The sequence below is a fragment of the Eptesicus fuscus genome, chromosome 10 (genome assembly GCF_027574615.1).
Source record: "Eptesicus fuscus isolate TK198812 chromosome 10, DD_ASM_mEF_20220401, whole genome shotgun sequence".
NCBI classification, from domain to species: Eukaryota; Metazoa; Chordata; class Mammalia; order Chiroptera; family Vespertilionidae; genus Eptesicus; species Eptesicus fuscus.
In genome coordinates this window covers 66,808,843-66,831,943 of record NC_072482.1, presented here as the reverse complement: position 1 = coordinate 66,831,943, position 23,101 = coordinate 66,808,843, and the positions used below count along the sequence as shown (strand labels likewise).

At 40.3% G+C, this 23,101-nt stretch overlaps 1 protein-coding gene across 4 annotated transcripts in view; it reads left to right on the top strand.

The window, feature by feature from the left end:
• Positions 1-23,101, top strand: part of ADGB (androglobin) — a 133,595-nt gene that overhangs the window by 75,507 nt on the left and 34,987 nt on the right. For 3 of the 4 annotated variants that reach the window (XM_054722541.1, XM_054722542.1, XM_054722539.1), the window contains 7 exons: positions 5,382-5,517; positions 7,260-7,385; positions 9,216-9,309; positions 16,591-16,725; positions 17,255-17,408; positions 20,626-20,813; positions 22,606-22,790. In XM_054722541.1, the coding sequence (XP_054578516.1) occupies positions 5,382-5,517; positions 7,260-7,385; positions 9,216-9,309; positions 16,591-16,725; positions 17,255-17,408; positions 20,626-20,813; positions 22,606-22,790 (1,018 nt within the window). The remainder of the gene's footprint in view (positions 1-5,381; positions 5,518-7,259; positions 7,386-9,215; positions 9,310-16,590; positions 16,726-17,254; positions 17,409-20,625; positions 20,814-22,605; positions 22,791-23,101) is intronic. The other variant, XM_054722540.1, reaches the window with a different exon arrangement.

Sequence of the window (23,101 nt, the reverse complement as noted above, 5' to 3'; positions counted from 1 at the left end):
AAATTTATTTTATGTATTATTCCAATTTAACTGGGGATTGGATTTTGTTGGGGAAAGGTAATTAAAAACAAAATCTCCAAACTCATAAAACCTCTCTATGAAAATAGAAGAGAAAGAAGGTAATTTTGTTGTCGAATGAGTATTAAACCAGGATAAAATGCACCTCACACCAATCTGTTAAACAGATTACAAAGACAGAAAGAAATCTCACCCTCTTGCATGACCAAGCACATATAGCTCATCACAGACATGTTCTAAAGATAAATGGCCACGAGTAAAAGAACTTGATAGCACCATTCGTCACACACACTGAATACTAAATTCACTTGGTATTGGGGATGCTTGACTGAGTTTACTAATTGACTTTATCCAAAAGAAAAATAAACCTCTCTTGTATTTATAACAAAAGTATTTTTTGCAACTTGGAGGTAGATGCCCAACCAAGTTAGGCGATGACCTTCCACAGATACTAGAAATAGTGGTGTCATCTCCCGGATTATTACTTTTCAAAGAGATGATTCCAAGGTCCTTGAAAAATATATTCTGTATTTTAAAGCTGGCAAGGGCTTATTTAGCTTTTTAAAAGAATTGCATACATTTTAAAGAGAGAGAAAGAACTTGCAATGATACGTTTTCTAAAGTAAATGCTCTAAGAAAAGGGAAGACAGGATCCTCTTCCTGTATTTTTCATAAGGAGAATTAAGTGTCTCATTTTTCGTTGTATTTTCCTTTGCAGTGTCCTGCTGTTGTTTTTATTTGGCAACCTTACCTGGGATACAAATCAGTCCCAATCGAAAACCATTCTCCTGGGGCATGAATAATATACAAGAAATATCTGTCCTGATCTGTCTCTTGAGCCAGTATGATTGTGCCTCTTTTAGGTAAACTCTGTCATCCACTCTTAAAGTGGTGGCTCCATATTGCTCAAGGTGGTAGTCACAAGCTCTAAACATAATTAAATCATTATCTGGCAAGGCAACAATAGAGCCCACTGCTGGCCCCAGGCCATGATTGGTCTTCAACACCTCTCTCCTCTCCTTCCCATTGCCTTTCTTCCAGCTAGTGTTTCATCTGATCTAGTTGGTTCCCTGATGGGTGACTGAGACCACCCATCTGATAGTGACAAGATCTTGATTGCCCTACTCTTACCAGGCCCTGATTGCTACAATTAATCTTTTTTTTTTTTTTTTTTGTAGAAGCACCAAGAAGTATCTGAGCAAATGCAGACATAATTCTTCCTGTCCCCATTTTGTGGCAGAAACCCTGTTCTTCCCCAACTCCATTATATTAGTTCTGTTTTTCCTGCTTGTCCACCAGGATAAAGACCTCAGTCTTGTCCTTGGCATGAGTCATATGTCATAGTTAAGATTTATTGTAAATTATGTTGTGTTGCCTGGTGGGGCCTTTCCCTGCCACCCAACTTCAGGAATCAGATCTTCCATTCCAGCAAACTCCCTGTTGTGGGGACATGAAAAACACTAATTATGGCAAATGAGTGACATGATGGTGAGAGAGACTATCCTACTTCTCATTTGTAAATCCCAGGTCTGTTTTACCTACTACAGATAGAGCACTACTTATTGGCGTATGGTTCTGTATATATAGCCTGCATCCTGCAAAGTACTGCTTCAGTTATGCAGGGTGTCATCTCCGGGCTTGTTTTTTTTTTTTTTTTTAGCTGAGCCTTTTATATGCCATTCCAATCTACCTGAAATTTTATCAATTCTATCTATGATAGATGTTAGGACCAATGGGTTCCAAACATTCCCCAGTGGTTAAATCTGTATAATGTGACCCTTGGTCCAAGAGATGTTAGGCTGGATCCCATGTTTGTAAATCAAATTTTCTGTGACAGTTTAGATAGTGTTGGCACAGGTGCTGAGCACAGGAAAAGCAAACTCGTATCTGAGTTAAGTATTAATTCTAGAAGGCCTTGCTGCCTCTTCTTGATAGAAGTCCACTGAAATCAACTTGTCACCAAGTGGCTGACTGGGCTCCTCAGAGGACAGCACCATATCACAGGATCAGTCAGTTTCTGCTGCCGACAGGTTAGACAGTGCAGCCTGGGTGGAAGAGGGCCCATGCCGTTGGGCCCCTTCATACTCTCTATCTCTGCTACAAAAGGGGCCTTTGTGCATGCATCATTTACAAAGTAGGGAGATATTGTGGTAATGAAATATCTTCATCTTATATTTTGAAAATTACACATCTATATGACATTTTTCAGAGAGCCAAGTTCCATAAATCAATAGATTCCAAGTAATTCTCAACAAATCAGGTGCATTGTGTTGTAAGTATCCCATAGATAAGAACTCTCCGACTAGTAAATCACACTTGTGTGTGTGCTAGGAGGTCTTTCATTAGCAAGTTTATGACAAAAAATGGACCAGGTGATCTTTCTGTCTTTCCTGGACTGCCTAAACCTCCAGCAGACTGCTCTCTTGCTTTGGATCTCCCTCAAAGCTGATGGTTCTTTGAATTGTTCAGTAAGTTCTTTAGAATAATATTCCCCAAAGCAGAATATTCTACGACCACAATCCAGAGAGGACCACCAAGCACTGTTCTTTTTCTTCATTGCAATATCTCATGCTTTACTTTGGAGGGGATGTCTCAGCATATCCAACCCTCTGGACACCTAAAATCTCCATTGATGTAGTAAATTCATGAGTCTCTTTTCTTTTTTAAAAAAAATATATTTCATTTATTTTTTACAGAGAGGAAGAGAGAGGGATAGAGAGTTAGAAACATCGATGAGAGAGAAACATCGATCAGCTGCCTCCTGCACACCCCCTACTGGGGATGTGCCGCAACCAAGGTACATGCCCTTGACCGGAATCGAACCTGGAACCCTTGAGTCCATAGGCCGACGCTCTATCCACTGAGCCAAACCGGTTTCGCCCATTCATGAATCTCTTTAGGGATTATTCCCCACTCTCTAGCATGCATGTGTCTTAATCATGAATTCAGAGTAATGGCCACTTTCTGCCCACAGAAAGAGTTCACTGAATCATCAGCATTCACTTATAGACCAGAGTGATGTCTTACAGAATGAAGATGATCAAGGGCTATGAGCACTCAAGTGTAACAGAATGAAAGGATTAACATTGATTTTTTTCAACTTTTATCTTGAATGTTGGACATTTAGGACATTTTTAGCATGTCATAGAAAGCACCAAGAAGTTGGATGTGTGTATGTTGATCTATTATAAGAATACAGGGACATTTTTTTTTGACACCTAAGGATAGGAAAGACTCAGTGAGGAACTGCAAAGAGGGAACAGAAGACCATTAGAACTTTCCTTTCTTTTTCTATTTATAGACGTCTTTTCTCTACTCCTAAGTTCATATCATAGAAAATATGGCTCCTCCATTTTACATCCTTTTCCCCCATATGAGGCAAGTCTAGAATGTCTTGGTCCTGATTTTATTATTGGCCAAAGTGACAATGATTTGCTCTTGTGTTAACTGCTTGCACTCAGGATTGTCTACTATTGCTGGGTGATGGGGCAGGTACAAATACAGGTTATGAGATTAGTGCCGGTTTCTATACATAGGGGGAGAGAGGAGTGAAGAGTTGTCAGAAAAGGTGCACTAAGCAGGAACTGTAACAGTCATTTGCCCTTGAAGGAACCGTTTTTCACCAATTCTATGATGCACATTTCTTCACCCTTTAACATCAGAATGAAATCAGAGTGTGTGCTATACTTGGTGGTACCTTATAATTGTTGCTTGTCAGGTGACCTCTAAATTCTCTGTGTGCTTGTGGACTTGTTCATAAGGTTTCATATCATCATTGCTTCAAAAGATATGTGTATTTATGTGTATCATTTGACAAAAGCCTAATCCTTCTGCGAAGAGAATTAAATGCCATAATAGAGACTCTCAAAAAAAAAAAAATGTGAAGGGAGAGAGATTTTCCTCATACCAAAATGACTCCCTTAAGGCTCAAACCACAACAACAAAAAGAGAGAAAGGTGTGACACAAAAAGTCACCTCAAATGGTCCCCCAGGAGCTCTGCATAATGCACCCAGCACAGTGCTTCCTGTGGACAGGGAAAGAGCTGAAAGTAAGCCCGCAGAAATGTATGGTGGCTTCATTGTTATTCTCAGTGGCTTGACTGGATAAATGGAATCCCTCAGCATTTTAGGGTAAAAACCATGAAACAACATTGGAAGATGGAATATGTGTTTTTATTGTTGTCTAAAATCATTCCATCAGTCGTCTTTGGCAAGATAAAATATGAGCCAGCACAAACACTTTCTGAATGAGAGTCAGTGACTTCAGAAAACCCCAGGGACAAAACTAGAATATTCTTTAGGCAATGGTGCATCTTCAAAGCCTTTGATAACATAAAGGACACATTATATAGGAAAAACAGATGTTAAGTATTTTCTTTTTTAACATGTAAATAATTTTATAAGTAGTAGAAAGAAAAACACGGTGGGTTTTTGTTGTTGTTTGTTTGTTTGTTTGTTTAATCCTTGCCCCAGGATATTTTTACATTGATTTTTAGAGAGAGTGGAAGGGAGAGGGAGAGACAGAGAGAAAATTCAGATGTGAGAGAGACACATCTATTGGTTGTCTCCCACATGCCCCCTACCAGGGCCAGGAGGCTGCAACTGAGGTACGTGCCCTTGACCAGAATCAAACCCGGACCCTTCAGTCCACGGGCTGATTCTCTTTCCATTGAGCCAAAACAGCTAGGGCAAAAAATATGTTTTTAACAAAACTAGAGGAAGGTTAAAGTATCAGTTATGGAAATCAAAGAATGATGTTAAGTATTATCAAAAAAATAATTTGCAAAAGTATGAGTTTGAATATGAATAAGTTTTTGGAATATGTAACCAATTTATGTAGCTTGTTTTATTTTTCATGTGTGTGTAAGTGTGATAAATGATGGAAAACTGTGTCTAAATCTAAAAGTGCTTTTTCAATAAGAAGTAAATACTCATCGATAATAAGAAAGTGATAAAAACTCTAACTAGTCAATTTTCTTTCCTGTAGCACATGAAATAATAGTCTTACAATAGATGGCATCTTAGAATCTATGAAATACAGTATTTAACTTGCTTAAGCTCAAGGACCATAATATTTTTCATCTTATGCTGAATCTTTTCAACCAGTTTAATGTTATATTTTGATTGAATGTACATTATAAAAATTGTTATAGTGATAACATTTTATTAGATTAGAAAATCATATGATTATTTTGGTTTCTTAGTGGATGAGTGAGACTTTGAAGAGTCTTTTTGTAGATTGCGTATATATCTGAGAAATATATTTTTAAAACTTTTAGAGTAGCTGAAGTTTTTTAGACCTCTCTGACCAGGTAATAGTATTTTCTTGGTTTAAAACATACACTAACCTATTTCTGTTTTAGTTTTTTCACACTTCCTTATGGCGTTTAATGAAAAAAGCTCAAATAACGAAACCTCCTTCATACTTTAAATTTGCATTCCGTGCTATGGTTTTGGACTTGGATGCACTCGATTCCTCCTTGGAAGAGCCTTCTATAGGTACTGAATAATTTTAGATAATTATTAGACAAAAAAATTCCCAGGCTCACATAGGAGAAATAATTTGAGAAGTGCACTCAAAGTGTTTGTGGAGTTGTAGCGTTCAAGGTGTGCTCTGGGATGCTCACAGGGTTCCAAGGTTCTTGTGTGTCCCCTACCACACATACACCCAGAATCTCCTTGTTCATTTGTTCCTGACCTTAAAAGGTATGAAATTCCCTAATATACAGGGTGTCCCCCCCAAAAAAAAATGTATATATACTTTAACAGCTGATAGCTCAGTTTTGAAAATGAAATGTATTTTAATGAACACTGCCTTTATTATTATTCAAAGTGTGTATACATTTTTGGCACACTCTATACACAATATGATTTGAGGAATTCTGGAAAGTTTTTCTGATCCAAGTAGTACCCCTTTCCTGCCTCTCCCAATACTCCACTGTATTTCCACCCTTTTAACATTTTATTTTAATTTTGAGAGAAGCCTCTTGCTACTTTCACAGAAGACTCAATAGTGGTTCACTAAGGTGTCATTATTTAGTGTTCCTTCTCCAGAACAGTTATTTTCTAAACAAAGATCATGTACAGAGGACAATCCTATCTAATAAAAGAGAAACATGCAAATTGACCATACCTCCGCTACACCCACCAGCCACACCCACCAGCCAATCAAGAGTGAGTATGCAAATTAACCAACCAAGATGGTGGCAGCCACAGAGCTGGAGCAAGCAGGAGGCTTGGGTTGCCCCAGGCAATTGAGAAAGCCAAGCTTCACTCTGCCCTGGCCTGCCCTGGCCTCCACTCAAGGCTACAAAGTTTCAATTATAGAAGATAAATAAATCCCAGATACCTGCTTCCAGCCTATGCTTGGGTCACTGGGGGGCATAGCCAGCCTGCAAACCACCACAGGCCCTTTGCCCAGGCTGCCCCAAGCCCCAAGGGAACCCCCACCCTGATCCGAGACACCCTTCAGGGCAAACCAGCTGGCCCCCACCCGTGCACCAGGCCTCTATCCTATCTAATAAAAGAGTAATATGCAAATTGATCATCACTCCAACACACAAGATGGCTGCCCCCATGTGGTCAAAGATGGCTGCCCCCATATAGACACAAGATGGCCACCACAAGATGGCCAGCAGGGAAGGGCAGTTGGGAGGGACCAGGCCTGCAGGGGAGGGCAGTTAGGGGTGACCAGGCCAGCAGAGGAGGGAAGTTGGGGGCGACCAGGCCTGCAGGGGAGAGCAGTTGGGGGGGATTGGGCCTTCAGGGGGGGCAGTTAGGGATGACCAGGCCTGCAGAGGAGGGCAGTTAGGGGTGACCAGGCCTTTAGGTGAGGGAAGTTAGGGATGACCAGTCTGGCAGGGGAGGGCAGTTAGGGGCAATCAGGCTGGCAGGGAAGCAGTTAGGCATCAATCAGGCTGGCAGGGGTGTGGTTTAGGGGGTGATCAGGCTCTCAGACAGAAGCGGTTAGGGGCAATCAGGAAGGCAGGCAGGCGAGCAGTTGGGAGCCAGCAGTCCTGGATTGTGAGAGGGATGTCCCAGATTGGAGAGGGTGCAAGCTGGGCTAAGGGACACACTCTCCCATGCACGAATTTCATGCACTGGGCCTCTAGTGTTAAATAAAATAATAAATCTTTAGTTGTGGCACTTTATATGTCAGAGGGCTTTAGTAGTTAAAGACATTGAAAATTGGGGAAGAAATTAAATATAACTTTCAGTACAGGTTGTTTTTCTCTTTCCAGCAGAATTAGCTGATGTGAAATATTTCATACCAGTAAGTGATAAAGAGACAATAGCAGCAGCAATTAAAATTCAAGCCATGTGGAGAGGGACTTATGTGAGATTGCTTATGAAAGCTAGAACACCAGGTATAATTTTTCAATCACTTATAAAATGAACTTGCCTCTATATCAATGAATATTTGTGTGTGTATTAATGAAAAATATTTTAGAGTCATTTTACTTTATGAATTGGCTAAATATTTTCATTTCTATAAATATTGAAATTCTTTGAGATCAAGAAAACATTGTCAGTACACTCACTCTCTTGCTTCCAGAATTTAGCATAGTGCCTAGCACAGAGTAAGCACACAACAAATACTTGCTAAAAGAATGAATGGGAGAATGAATGAATGACTCAATGAATGGGTAAATGAAAGAATAAATAAATTGAATGAAGAGGCTTCTATGTATGTCCATGGTGACATACATTTAGAAGGCATACATTTTAAGTGTGTATTAGTATATTTATTAAATCAAATATATTTATGCATATAAAATAAACAATTGTGTGAAAAGATTTAACAACCTGTTGCAGTAAAACACTGCAGAGGCAAAAAATTAAATACAATTATGTTCATACTGCAATTTTGTTTACATTTACATAGGAAAAGCCTTCCCTCTAGTAGAATTCTTTGACTTTATTGAAACATCTTGTTGTAAGAAATGTTTCTTACAACATTAATGAGAATCATCCAAATGTTTGCCTAAGCAGTAAAAGCTATACATGCACAAATGTAGAACAATCTAACTACATTGCATAGTTTCATGATAGAAATATATTAGTGTTACTTGATTTTTATATTGTTTCTATTAGAAAAATAATTATGAATTTGTCAAATTAACTATATGGTAAAATACACTTTTTATTGTCCAATTGCTGCAAAAATTACATTCATAGAATAATTTTTTCTCTTGATGAAGACAAAATTTGAGCAATTTAAAAGTGTTTTCATAGTATTTGCATGCCTTCATTCAGCACATACTTATTGAATAACTTTTGAGTATTCAACACTGTTCTAGATTCTGGCCTTCTAGGAATCAGTAAAATCAGCAAGCTTTCTGCTCTGATGAATCTCGTTTTCTACTGGTGGTGGGCAAATAGTAGACAAGTAAATATATTAAGATATTAATTTCAGATACCGGTAAGTACTTTGAAAAAATCAAGATGAGGTAATTAGAAATATGTCAGTTTTTTACATCAAATTTGAAGTGTTTACTATAGATTTGCATTTTTCTTTCTAAATCATTTACTCTTAAGCCATTTGTGGATTATTCTTTAGGTTGAACTTTAGTGAAATCTTATTAGCCACTGTTTTGTTTGTTGTTGTTTTTTTAGAAAACTTGGATAGATTATTTTTTCTGACATTATACTTTTTAAAAAATATATTTTATTGATTTTTTTACAGAGAGGAAGGGAGAGGGATAGAGAGCTAGAAACATCTATGAGAGAGAAACATCGATCAGCTGCCTCCTGCACACCCCCTACTGGGGATGTGCCCGAAACCAAGGTACAAGCCCTTGACCAGAATCGAACCAGGGACTCTTCAGTCCACAGGCCAACGCTCTATCCACTGAGCCAAACCGGTTAGGGCTGACATGATAATTTTCAAAACAAATTTTTGGTGCGATAAAAAGATCTGATGTGAACTCACTAATGAGTATTTCATTAGATAATAGAATATTTTATGATTTTTTAAAACTAAAAATAAAGTGAAAGCATAAAATGGTGAACAATGTTCTCTGCTAGAGGGATATATCTTTATATTTTATACATGATTTTGCAGCTAATAAAGCCTATGAGTTTGATACCACCTGACTCATGAGTTTCAACTTCTTTTGTAGAAAGAAGGCTTTAAACAACATCATCTTCCAGACAACTTACAGCATTTATATTGTTATTTTTATTGCTATTTTTAGACACAAAGGAAAATGCTAGTGTTGCAGATATTCTTCAAAAAGTTTGGGCTACATTGGAAGTTAATATAGATCAGTATGCAGTTTCGCTCTTAAGGTAAAGTAATATAATATTTATTTTTTTACTTAAAACTTTTAAAATTATAGTTGACAGAAAATATTATACTAATTTCAGATAGTCAATATAGTGATTAGACCTTTATATAATTTATGAAATCATCATCCAGATAAGTCTAGAATCCACTTAACACTGTACCTAGTTATTACACCATTATTGACTATATTCCCTATGCTGTACTTTACATCCCCATGACAATTTTTTAACAACCAATTTGTACTTCTTCATGTTTTCCTCTTTTTACCCATCCCTCCAACCCCCATTCTGGCAACCATCAATTTGTTCTCTGTATTTATGGATTTGTTTGTTTTGTTTGTTTGCTTATTTATTTATTTATTTTATTTTTTTTATTTAACATGAGCCAGAAATTATGCCCAATGCCTTACTTCTATGTAAATGAAGTGCTAAAAACATGACCTCCCCTCTGAGAGTATAAGATTAGTTCACTGTGGAGGTGTATTTGAAACACAGGCATAATTTCTTCAGGGATCTGGTATTTCTCTCCAAATGACCTGCTCACCATAGCCAAGAGCATTTATTTCCCAGAAACTCAGCAAATATCCAACCTAGAAGACATGCTTTTTCAAAAGTTTGAATTCCACACCCATGTCTAGTGGACCAATGAAACTGACAAGTCTGACACTTAAATGCCACGAGCATCCAAAGCTACCTCCTCATGTTAGCAGGTATTAATTACACGGTCAAGAGCACATCTTTTGGTATAAGACCTAATGCCAACTTCAGCTCTGTTAATTATCAGATGTATGACCTGGGGTAAATTCCTTATTCCCTCTGAAATTATAATTATTTTTCATCTGTAATATTAGGGATAAAATCTAGCTTATTTTACCATCCTATCTAATAAAAGAGTAATATGCAAATTGACCATCACTCCAACACAAGATGGCTGCCCCCATGTGGTCAAAGATGACTGCCCCCATATGGACACAAGATGGCCACCACAAGATGGACAGCAGGAGAGGGCAGTTATGGGCAATCAGTCCAGCAGGGAAGGGCAATTAGGGGTGACTGGGCTGGCAGAGGAGGGCAGTTGGGGGGGACCAAGCCTGTAGGGAAGGGCAGTTGGGGGGGGGCAGGCCTGCAGCGGAGGGTAGTTGGGGGCAAATAGGCCTGCAGGGGAGGGCAGTTGTGGGCAGTTAGGGGCCACCAGGCTGGCAATGGAGGGCAGTTAGGGGTTACCGGGCCAACAGGGGATGGCAGTTAGGGGCGATGAGGCTGGCAGGGGAGGGCAGTTAGGGGTGACCAGGTTGGCAGGGGAGGGCAGTTGGGGGCGATCAGGCCAGCAGGGGAGGGCAGTTAGGAGTGACCAGGCCGACAGGGGAAGGCAGTTAGGGGCAATCGGGCCAGAAGGGGAGCGGTTAGGCATCAATCAGGCTGGCAGGAGAGTGGTTAGGGGGTGATCAGACTGGTAGGAAGAAGCGATTAGGGGCAATCAGGCAGGCAGGCAGGTGAGCAGTTGGGAGCCAGCAGTCCTGGATTGTGAGAGGGATGTCTGACTGCCCGTTTAGGCCCAATCCCAAAAATTTCATGCACCGGCTCTAGTTTCATTATATAGTTGTTAAGATAAAGTAATGTAGGAAACATATTTAGCACAATGCTGAACATTGAGCTAATCCTACCTAATAATAGACAAATATGCAAATTGACCATACCTTCGCTATGCTTGCGATTGGCCAGGAGGCACAGGGCGGCGGGACTCGGGGTCGCCGAGGTGGCTGATTGGGCCAGCGGGATGCTGAGCTTGCGTCGCCAGCGGCAGCTCAAGCTCAGCGTCTGCACCATGGCTGTGCTGTGGCACAGAGGGGGCCTCTGGGGCAGCAAGCTCACGTCCCACTGCAGACCATAAAAAGCGGGGGAGCTAGGTGCCTGTCCGCTCAGGCACCAGGCCTTTCAGAAGCCTCTGCCGCGCCAGAGGCTTCTGAAAGGCCTGGTGCACCAGCAGACAGGCACCCAGCTCCCCCATGATCGAAAGTGAAAGCGTGTAGGGGACCCTACACGTGCATGATTCAATCATGCACTGGGCCTCTAGTCTTACCTTATAATAGACAAATATGCAAATTGACCGCACCTTCACTACGCCCAAGCCACGCCCACCAACCAAGCCACGCCCATCAACCACGCCCACCAGGAAATCGTTACAAGGACGCTGGGGCCGGTGGCTTTCCGGGCGCCTGCTCCGATCGCAGGGACCCGGCTGGGGTGCGGTGCGGCGGAGCCCATGGACCGGAAAGCCGCCCGGGGCTTTCCGGGCCTTGGGCGCCAGCCGGGTGCCTGCTCCGATCGGAGCAGGGACCCGGCTGGGGTGCGGTGCGGGCTGCCGCCCGGGGCTTTCCGGGCCTTGGGCGCCCGCCGGGTGCCTGCTCCGATCGGAGCAGGGACCAGGCTGGGGTGCGGTGCGGCGGAGCCCATGGACCGGAAAGCCGCCCGGGGCTTTCCGGGCCTTGGGCGCCAGCCAGGTGCCTGCTCTGATGGCAGGAGCGAGCCGACCTGGGGGTCTGCTCCTGCAATCGGGTCGCAGGGACACTGGGTGCAGCTGAGCCCAAGGCCACCGCCCAAGGCCAAGCCGGGACCCTGAAAGAAGGTAGAAGGCAGTGGCCACAGCCAAGGCCTGGGTCCCCGGTGCCGGCAGAAAACTGGTGCAGGCAGCCAGGTGAATGAAGGTCTATTGCACGAATCTTCGTGCAAACGGGCTACTAGTACTATTATAAATTGTATATGTACACTATTATAAATATTGGTATTATTATTACTACTATATGGAGGACTTGAAGTTCAGGAGCTGAGCCTTTTATTCTTAGACTAGAGACCAAGTGCATGAAATTCATTCATGGAGGAGGGGGTCCCTCAGCCCAGTCTGTACCCTCTCCAATCCGGGACCCCTCGGGGGATGTCTGACTGCCTCTCGCAATCCAGGACTGCTGGCTCCTAACCACTTGCCTGCCTGTCTGCCTGATCACCCCTAACACCTCTGCCTGCCTGATTGCCCCTAACCACCTCTGCCTGCCTGCCTGATTGCCCCTAACTGCTCCCCTGCTGGCCTGATTGCCCCTAACCACTTCTGCCTTGTCTCACACCCAGGACCCAGGATTCCCTCCTCTGCCTGGTTACAGGCACATGAGACCTGGGCTTCCCTCCCTCTGGCCAGCTGCAGGCACCCAGGACCCAGGCTGGCTGTGCCTGGGCCGGCCACAGCCACAGGGGACCGTGGGTGGGCAGCTTCACCTGGGCCTCAGCCACAAGTGCCCGGGACCATGGGGCCGACAGCTTTACCCTCTCCCAAGCCACAGGCACAGGTGCTGCCATTGATGCCCAGGACCCTAGGGCAGGCGGCTTGTCCCTCTCCCAGGCCACAGCCTGGCTGGTCCCAATTCCGCTCTCACTAGCTCATTTGTTCCTGGCTGGTCCCCATTCCTCTCTCCCCAGTGTTGCGTGTCTGAGCCATTATGGAGGGACCTCATGAGGGCGTGATGACCATTTGAATATTAGCTCTTTATTATATAGGATCATAAGGGGCAGAACTTCCCAAAGTCTACTTTGGGCAAGGCTCAGTTTACCAATATGACTTTCTCTCTGTCTTAGAATGCAAAGATAAAAAAAATATTTCAAGTCTGTCAGGGATATCTCTCTGGGTCATTCAAAATATTCCACATGGTTCATCAAGATATTCTAATGAACATGGCTGGCCCCATCTTCATTAGAATTTCCTGAGGTGTATGAAAAAGGAAAGAAACTGGGGATAAACCAAGATGGCAGCATAGGTAAATACCTAAACTTGCTGCCTCGCACAACCACTTGAAAACTACAACTAAAAGACAAAACAGATGTCATCCAGAACCATGGGAAGGCTGGCTGAGTGGAATTTATACAACTAGAAGGAAAGAGAAAAGCACACTGAGAATCGGAGGAGGTGTGGAGGTGCGGAAGTGAAGTGTGGAGGCGCGTGCGGAAACAGGCTGACAACTGGGTATGCTGTTTGTCTTTTTCAATCTGGAGGGAGATACAAGCTCCCAACTGCTCTGAACTCCAGTGCTGGGCAAGACTCTGGGGACCCAGACTCATACAGGGAGAAACTGGACTGTCTGGCATAGGGCATGAAGGTGTTTTTCTCTCATAGGTGCTTGCAGCGATCATTGTTCCTGCATGGTGCCACATGACACAGAGACCTGGGGACCTCTTCAGGGCAGGGCTGACGGTCAGCCATTGCTGTTTGCTCTGCCCTGGTGATTCCCTGAGACCCCACCCTACCCAATTTACAACCCTACCCAAGCTGTGTGCAGTGGGTTTTGCATGTGAGTGTCCCGGCCTTTTGCAATCTAAAACCTAACATACTGTAGCTGGGTCAGAGAGCTCCAGAGCCCCCAAAAGAAAGCCCAAAGCTGGACAGCAGTTTGCATTGCTTCACAGCTGGGCCTCATCTGGGCACCTCCAAACCTCAAACAAAGAGGAGGAATCTGCAGATCTCTCTGTAGCTCCTGCTGGGTGGCCTCAGGCAGTGGCTGACTTCGCACCTCCTTGGCAATCCAAGAGCCAGTGTACCCAGTGGTCAGAGTGAGACCATACCAGATTACAACTCTTCATATCCATAAGAGACACACTCAAGGGGCAGACTCAGTGAGCACCAAAGCCCCACTGAAGCAAGTCTTGCCCCATAAGGGTGTCTCCAGCATAGAAGTTCTCCCATTGTAGACACAACTGATCCTCACAGCCAATTGGCCTGGAGGTCAATTCCTCCCAGTGATAACAACAGCAATAAAGGCTTAACTACAACAAGACTGTACACACAGCCCACAAAGGGGTGCACCAAGAATGTCCACCTCAGGTAACTGGGGAGGCTGAGCCACTGGGCCCTATAGGACACCTAGCACACAAAGCCACTCTATCGACACAGGGAAGCAGCCAAAATGCAGAGACAAAGAAACAGGTCACAAATGACAGAAATGGAGGAAAGCAAATGACTGGATATAGAGTTTAAAACTATGGTTATAAGGTTATTCAAGAATCTTCTAGAAACCTCTGAGAAATTTAGTGAGACCCTCAAAGATATGAAAAAGGACCAATATGAAATTAAGCATACAATGACTGAAATAAAGAATAATATACAGAGATTCAACAGCAGACTAGAGGATCCCAAGAATCAAGTCAAAGATTTGAAATACGAAGAAGCAAAAAACACCCAACAGGAAAAGCAAAAAGCAAAAAGAATCTAAAAATATGAAGACAGTGTAAGGAGCCTCTGGGACAACTTAAAGTGTACTAACACTGAATTATGGGTATGACAGAAGAAGAGAGAGAGCAAGATATTGAAAACCTATTAGAAGAAATAATGACAGAAAACTTCCCCTACCTGGTGAAAGAAATAGACTTACAATTCCAGGAAGCGCAGAGAACCCCAAACAAGAGGAATCCAAAGAGGACCACACCAAGACACATCATAATTAAAATGCCAAGGGCAAAAGACAAAGAGAGAATCTTGAAAGCAGCAAGAGAAAAACAGTTAGTTACCTACAAGGGAGCACCCATACGATTGTCAGCTGACTTCTCAACAGACACTATGCAGGCAAGAAATATTCAAAGTGATGAATAGCAAGATCCTACAGCCAAGATTACTCTACTCAGCAAAGCTATCATTTAGAATTGAAGGTCAGATAAAGAGCTTCAGAGATAAGAAAAAACTAAAGGAGTTTATCTCCACCAAACCAGTATTATATGAAATGCTGAAGGGTATTCTTTAAGAAGAGGAAAAAGAAGAAAAAGGTAAAGATAAAAATTATGAACAACAAAGTGACAACAAATACATATCTATCAACAAGTGAATCTAAAAATCAAGTGAATAAAAAATCTGATGAACAGAATAAACTGGTGAATTTAATAGAATCAGGGGCATAGAAAGGGAGTGGACTGACAATTCTCGGGGGGAAGGGTGTGTGGGGGTACGGGAATAGACTGGACAAAAATCGTACACCTGTGGATGAGGACAGTGGGAAGAGTAAGGGCACAGGGTGGGGTGGGAACAGGGTGGAGGGGAGCTATGGGAGGGGGGAAAGATGAACAACTGTAATAATCTGAACAATAAAGATTTATTTTTTAAAAAAAGAAAAGAAACTTTGACAAGAACAGTGATTAGGCCAGCCCCAGGTGATAGACGATGGTGTTCTACATTGTCAGACTACCACATTATAGTTGGTCATTAGGATGATTAGGTTATCTATCATCCAAACTGGGACACTTTCACAGACAGAGGGGACACTGTTCATAATTATGATATGACTATGAGCATAACCCAGGCTGCCTCAAGTTAACCAGGATATATGGCCAGCCCTTGTTCTTGTGACTACTTTAAAAGGCTTAAAAGTCTTCCAAGTATAAGCCTATCAATTTCCTCTCACCACCAAAGATGTGATCACATGGCCATATAAATACAACCCCCATGAGAATCTCCATGGCTTTACAATTTAAAGCATCTAGAAGCCAAGAGCACTGAGAGCTCAGTCTAGACCTCCAGAAGGGAACTATTTTCTATGCTTATTATGGCTTCTATCCCGGCCAATACCAGGGATTTTATATGCAAGATCCTAGATTCCTGGTGCTAGATCCAGTTGCTGACAGAGTGGGAAGAATATGACCCAGAGAATCCCTCACTTCACTTTCATTATGTTCTGGAATATGTCACCGCCTTCCAGGGTGCAAATGTGGAGACATTTCAGCCCATAATTTACAAGTTGCACTCACTACTCACTCATGCACCATAAATCATGTAAAAGGAAAGGTCTGCACTCTTCCCTTGCTCAAGGTCTTAGTTTTTTAATCTATATTTTTCCAAATCCATGCCACACTTTAAACTCTATCCTAGTATTGATTTCTCTATGTTCACTCCAGAATTTTCATGGCTGCCACCGAGTTTTGTTGCTACTTTGCCTGCTTCTAGTTTTCCTACCCATACAGCTTGAACTTTGGTCCTGACTTTCCATCTATAAACACAATTACTCCCTGGATCATGAATTAGGTTCTTCCTTGACAAAGAATTTCAGATAACTTTGGGCACCTTTGAGTGACATCTTTCATGGTTGACCTGGAGTGGTCTGCCCTACCTTGATGCCATGATCAATGAGGCCCACAGCTCCCCTTGATCAATGACTATCATACTTTATGCTCATTTTTATCAATTTCTTATTTTGTAAATAGAATTTATTTTTAAAGTTGCTTTTGCCATTGGTACTTAAATTATTTTTATATTTCTAGACTAATGTTTAAAAGCAAGTGCAAGTCTATTGAATCTTATCCATGCTATCAAGATGAAGAAACTAAGATTGCTTTTGCTGACTATACTGTAACTTACACAGACCAGCCACCAAATAGTTGGTTTATAGTATTCAGGTGAGGCTCTCATATATTGGTAAGTGATGTCTCCCTTAAATGGCATCTGTATTCATATGTATAGAGTTTTATTCATGACAGTAGTAAATGTATGAACTTGTAGGTTGCTTTCACAGCTTAGTTAAAATTTCTTCTACATCTGCTATGGACAAATGAGATAGTACAGAAGTGTTTATACATGTTTACTTAAACAAAATATGAAAAATGTGAAGTTAATTACTAGAGCTTTTTATTAGTATGGTAACCATAATATAATAAGCTGATGTGCTTTTAGTATAGAAAGAAACATTTGATTTCTAAGCAATGGCATATTAGGTAAAAGTCATAAATTACAAAATTGGATTTCTTAACAGGTTTGCATTGGCATGATAAAATAATATGTTAATCATCATTTTAAAGGAAAGCAATAGGTGCACCTTATAGTTATTTGGAACTTTAAACTTAGGTGTTTATTTCTTAGAATCAAACCTAATTTCAAACTTTCTTTACAATTCATGTCAAGGGAAAGTTCATGCTTTTGTAATTACAGAGAAATATTTTCGGTTCATCAAGATATGATTTTGGTTCCCAAAGTATATACTACAATTCCAGTCTGTATGCTCCATGTTGTTAATAATGACACAATGGAACAAGTGCCAAAGCTATTCCAAAAAGTGGTGCCTTATCTTTATACCAAGAATAAGGTAGGTATAAAATTTATTCTCCCTGTCTGATAGAATGGCGGTGAGAAGCTTGCACTTTGTAGAGGTTTCAGGAGGAGGTACAGTGGAGATGCCTTCAATCTACGTAACAGAGGAATAAGGTCATGGTCTTGTTCCATAGAAGTTCTATTATTTGACAGCAGGATGTACTTAATGTGAGTGCTAGGACATTCACCTCTAAACCCTCTTCTTTCTTCTCTCCAAAGAAAATAAGAAAAGGAAAGCAATAGAAATTCTCATTATTAAAATCATAAAATCATACAAACCCTTAAAATGGAAATGGAGCTAGAGAGCTCTTTTAGTCCTATCCATAAATCAAATCAGCTGGTTGTCTCAGTTTCCCACTAGGTCTTTATTCTGTTGCTAAATATTTCAGATGACTGTGATTACACAGCCACTCAGCACCTGCCACCCTATATTTTCTAGGGCTACAATTCCTTCCCAGGAGAGGAGCACTTGCCACATTACTCCGGCAGTGTGAACGACCTTGTCATTCACTGAAATCACATTGCCTCTCTATTTATTTGAATCTCATATTTGTGTTTTTGACCATTTCCTCTGAGGGGAAATCATGACAAAAAATAGTGTATACATGCACTGGTAACCAGGAAATCTACTTTAGCTGTGATCTTTCATTGTTTATCTGTATGACTTTGAACTTCACTTTTCTCTTTGAGCTGTGGTTGTAACTGACTTTTGAGGTTTACACCAGTCTATGATTCTATGCATTATTTTATAAAAATTAAGACATACCTATCTAATGAGTACTGATTTGTAGAAAAAATAAAAAAAGTTTAATGATTCCATAAAAAAACCCAATAGCTCTTTTGAGTTGTTTTAGTGATTTTTAAAAGTAAGATCTAGATTTCCTTTTGAATAGAAACATTTGTTTAATTTGTGATTATTGGAAATAAATGATCACAAAGACTCATAAGGAAAAGATGATTTCGTTCAAGGGGCAACTCTATCAAAGTCATAAATGTCATCAAATCCTAGAAATGAGCTCTTTGTTTTACTAGATAAGTAAACTTATATTAGTCACTGACACTTAATTTTGGTAGGGACCATTTGAGTTGAACCAAAAAAGAATCTGATACTTATTTACAGGTAGTATGCTTTGTTGTTTGGATTTGGTTTTGTTTTGTTTATTAACTCCAGTGAAGATCTCTCTTCTGTGACTAAGCATGAATTTGGGGGCATGTTGGGGGAGCTCTAAATGATGCATTTTCAGTCAATATACAGAAGACCGTCCTATTTTCCATCTATAATAATAAAAGCATAATATGCTAATTAGATCGGACAGCCAAATGACCTTCCGGATGTCCTTCTGGACAACCTTCCAGACAAAGCTGGGGCTGCGAGGGCTGAGCCCCTTGCACAAATTTTGTGTACCAGTCCTCTAGTTTAAGTATAATTTTTAATTGCAAATTCAGGATTGCAACAAAGGTAGCCACCCCCACTCATTTGAGCTAATTTTAGGGTGGAGGGGATGAAAGAATGGGGAGGAGGATGTCTAAGAATAGTGTCAGTGGTTCCTTTTGTGGCATGGTTTTTCTTTCTTAATGATTCCTGATCTTTGGATATTTCTCCAAATTATCTCTGTTCCTTCTATATTGTGGTTCCAGAACTGAATGCAGCCTCTAAGGAAAATCTTGACCCATCTAAATCTAAGGAGGATCATTATTCCATTGTCTTGTAGCTCATGATTGCATTAGCATTTGGCACCTGCAAGGTATTTTGACAAATATTTTGACAAGGTATTTTGACAAATTTTTCAATGTATGTCCACATAACTAGTGTCCCTCAAGATATTCATTTGTTTTATGTAAAAAAAAAAAAACCAACACAACAGTATTCTAGATTTAAAAAATAAAACAGGGTTAAACATTCGGAATTGTTTTATTTTTTCATAATATTTCAAAAACTGTGATTCAAAATACTCATTTATGAAGTTTTTCATTGTGCAGTAGTCTATTATGTTTCTCTTTTTACTCAAGAGTCTTAAAATCATTTAGAATAAGCCAGGTCTTCTCTTATAATCCTATCACTGGTTTAGCTTTAGATTTTCACTTACCGATATCTATCCTATTATTTTATAACTCTTCTTTTCCCTATCAAAGTTATTCTCTGAGTCTAGACCAACAAAAAATAAGAATCCTCTTACTTTGTTTTGCTTCTTTAATACATTAGTACACAAGTTCAAATAATAATGAAAATAGCAGTAAATCTTTGCATTACAATTTGCAGATAAAAATATTTCATATACCTGATTTATCTTCCTTTTCTCTTTGCTCTAAACATATCAAAAGGTCTTTATTGGTGTTGCAAGTTTCATCTCATTATGAGTGTTTGCATTCTAGTTAATACTCCTGGACATTTATTGCAATGTTATGCATTTATTCTATCTTGTGCATTCCTGATTTTTGTTCCTGGAAATCTAAACACATCAGAGAGCTTCCTCTCATTGATAGCAACTGAAATACAAAGCTATCTTTTTCTTTCTTACTGGAAGTATCTGAAGTTAGAAACTCAAAATTACTTGGAGCTCTTGTGTCTCATTATGCTATTGTGCTTCTTTGTACCTCATTATGATCCTTACTTCACCGACTCCTTGGCCACATATCCAGTTATATTGAACCCAGCTATTGCCCACTAGGATGTTACCCCTTTCTCAGGTTCCTTAGCTGCTGCTTTTCTCCAACCTAAAGAGTTCATCTCCAGACTCATATCTCGGTTTCATGGAACCAGATCTTCTGTCAATTTGTTATCTTTACCTCCCAAAGGAACTACATTTCCATAATCTCTTCTGCTTTCCTCCTCTTGTACTTAGAAAGATGAGGAGACAGGGATATCAAGTAGGAAGCTACTGGGGTGCTCCAGGATGATGCAATGATAAAAAAGCTGCCTTAGGAACCAATAAAACAATTTATTACTACTGTTAATCACTTTATCTTAAAGGTAGGGAATCACACAAATCAAAGTGTTAAGAGTTATTCATTTCCTCTGAAAACATGTAAGATGGCTCTTTCTAAGAGGGATTTCAAGAAATAATGCTACTGATTTGGTGTTTATCAAAGACCTTGGGATCTTTATGTATATCAAGATGATAAAGTATTTCAGTACTGAAAAGCCACATACTGTACATGGAAGAGACTAGTGGCAATGTGACTTCGTTCTGTGTAATTCTCTTTCCCTATAGAAAGGATACACATTCGTGGCTGAAGCATACACTGGTGACTCATATGTATCCGCCTCACGATGGAAACTGCGTCTCATTGGTTCTTACAACCCACTCCCAAGCCTCTCTCGAGATTTTCCATGCAGCACTTTTGCCATAAAAGAAATCAGAGATTACTATATACCCAATGATAAGAAAATTGTATTCAGGTATGAATATAATTCAGTACATGATAGAAGGGGAAATACAGTCTTCTTAAAATAGTACTTGTATTACATTTTTACATATTAGTATTATTAAAAACAATAAATTCTGTAGCAAAATTCTGAGTCATTTGGAATTTCAATTTATATACTCTCTTAGAAACAATTAAATTAGAGAGTAATTTTATTATTTAGATGGTATACAGGATATCAAGCCTATGTGGTTGCATATAATGGCAGTGATACTAAGTATCATTTGACTTTTATTAAGCATTTTTCATAACACTCTTTCCTCTTAGTACTTCCTTTTTGTGCTATTGTTTCTTTGACTAGTGGATTTCTCCTTATCTGCCAATTAACCTTCTTTTCATGTATATCTATATACTTTCCATGAAAAGCCTCTTTATGAACTCCACTCTCTTTCTCTAATCAGTCCTTTTGATTGCTAATTCGACTTGCCTTTAATCTCTAAGCCCTTCTCTCTGTTCTCAATGTCCCTCTACTACTTCAGAGCCTCATTATATTTTGTCTATAGAAATGCTGTTTTCTGGAATTTATGGCTGCATTGTATTTATGACATATGAGTTTGCTTTGCCCATGCCTTACCTGTTATCTCAAAATAGCCTAGATTCATTTTTGTTATTTTTAAAGATCAATCACTTTTAATGATTATTTTCAACAGCGACTCCTCTGTGCTGAAATTTCCGAATACACTTTGTTGGTACTGGTCATTTCCTACAGCCCCTTCTTTCTGAAAATATGATACAAAAGTTGTCATGCTCATAGGGGAAGAGTTTTAGAGAAGGTTGATTAAAACTTATCAAATTCTCCTTAAAGGTCAACAAACAAGAGAACCAGAAGTTTCTAAAGGGTGGTGACAAGCTGCTTGAAACTGTCAAGAGCAAGTTTCACACCTGGGTTGGGGGCCCAGTGGAGTGCTGTGAGCGACTGGGAGGTGATGAGATGAGGACGGTTGAGGTAGCCAAGTCTCATAGATGGCGAGCTGGGGAGGAGCGAGAGTCCTTGGATGGCAGGGTTGGCTGGAGATTTCTTGTTTTGTTTTGATCTGTTTTTAAGATGGATGAGACCACACGTGTACAAAAACCAACAACAAGGAGGAATAAGGAGGGGTGTTAAGATAAAGGAGAGAGATGATACTCAGAAAAGCTAATTTTAAGAGAAATTGAAAGTTGATAGGATTCTGAGCATTTGCCAAGGATTCCACAATAATAGGGAGGGGAAACCCAAAACAAACAAACAAACAAAAAAAACCTCTTAAATTGCTTTAAGGGAGGAGTTGGGTTGGAGTCTGACTGTATGGCCCAGTTTTCAGCAAAAGGTTACCACCCTGCACAGTAAAGGTTGAGCATGCAGGCGGTGCAAACTACTTTCGATTTCTCTGTATTTTGAGAATCATGGAAAGCTTTGAGGCCTACTGCTCTGGCCAGCTGTGGTCCTTGCCCAGATGGAGAGGAGGAGGATGTATTGGACAAGTTTGGCACTAGTTTGCCGATCAGTCAAGTTTTATAAGTGAATGCTTATCATATCTAAACAAAAAGTTACATTTTCTGTTTAAGATTTAATGATAACAATGAAGGTCCTATATTTATTTAATTGTACCAGACCTTTTTGGGAATTTTGCCAAAGTGTACAATAGCTATAATATTTCCAGGATTTTAGTTGACTTTGCAAAGTGGTTTTACTTTTAGATTATCATATCAGCAAATTATAATTTCCTTACTGGTTTGAGGAAAAGACCAATACAGTTGCTGATAAACTTGGGTGTCTTTCTTTATAGGTATTCAGTGAAAGCTGTATTACCACACCTTGTTACAATCCATGTACGTGTGTCCAAGCCAGATGCCTTCATCAAGCTACAGATTCTAGAGAGTGAAGAAATTGTCATTAGTGCCACCGGGAAAGGCCAAGCCATAATCCCAGTATTTAGCTTCTTGGGGAATGAAAAAGTTCTGAGCTCCCAGTGTAAGCTTTTTGTTGTTGTTGTTGTTTTGCTTTGTTTTGTTTTTGTTAATTATTTACTTATTTATTTATATTTTTATTTTATTAAAAATTTTTAATGTTGACATTATTGCAGTTGTACCCCTTTTTGTCATTGTAGCCCATGGGTATGCCTTCCCAATATGAATAAGAATTTGGAGGAGCAGAGAACTGAAAAGACTCCACACTGTGATGATACTATTAGCACACAGATGTAGTACTTTAGATACAGGGAAGTGTCTAAAGCTCTACATACTATAAAACATGCATTATATCATATTAGTGAGGCAGACCTT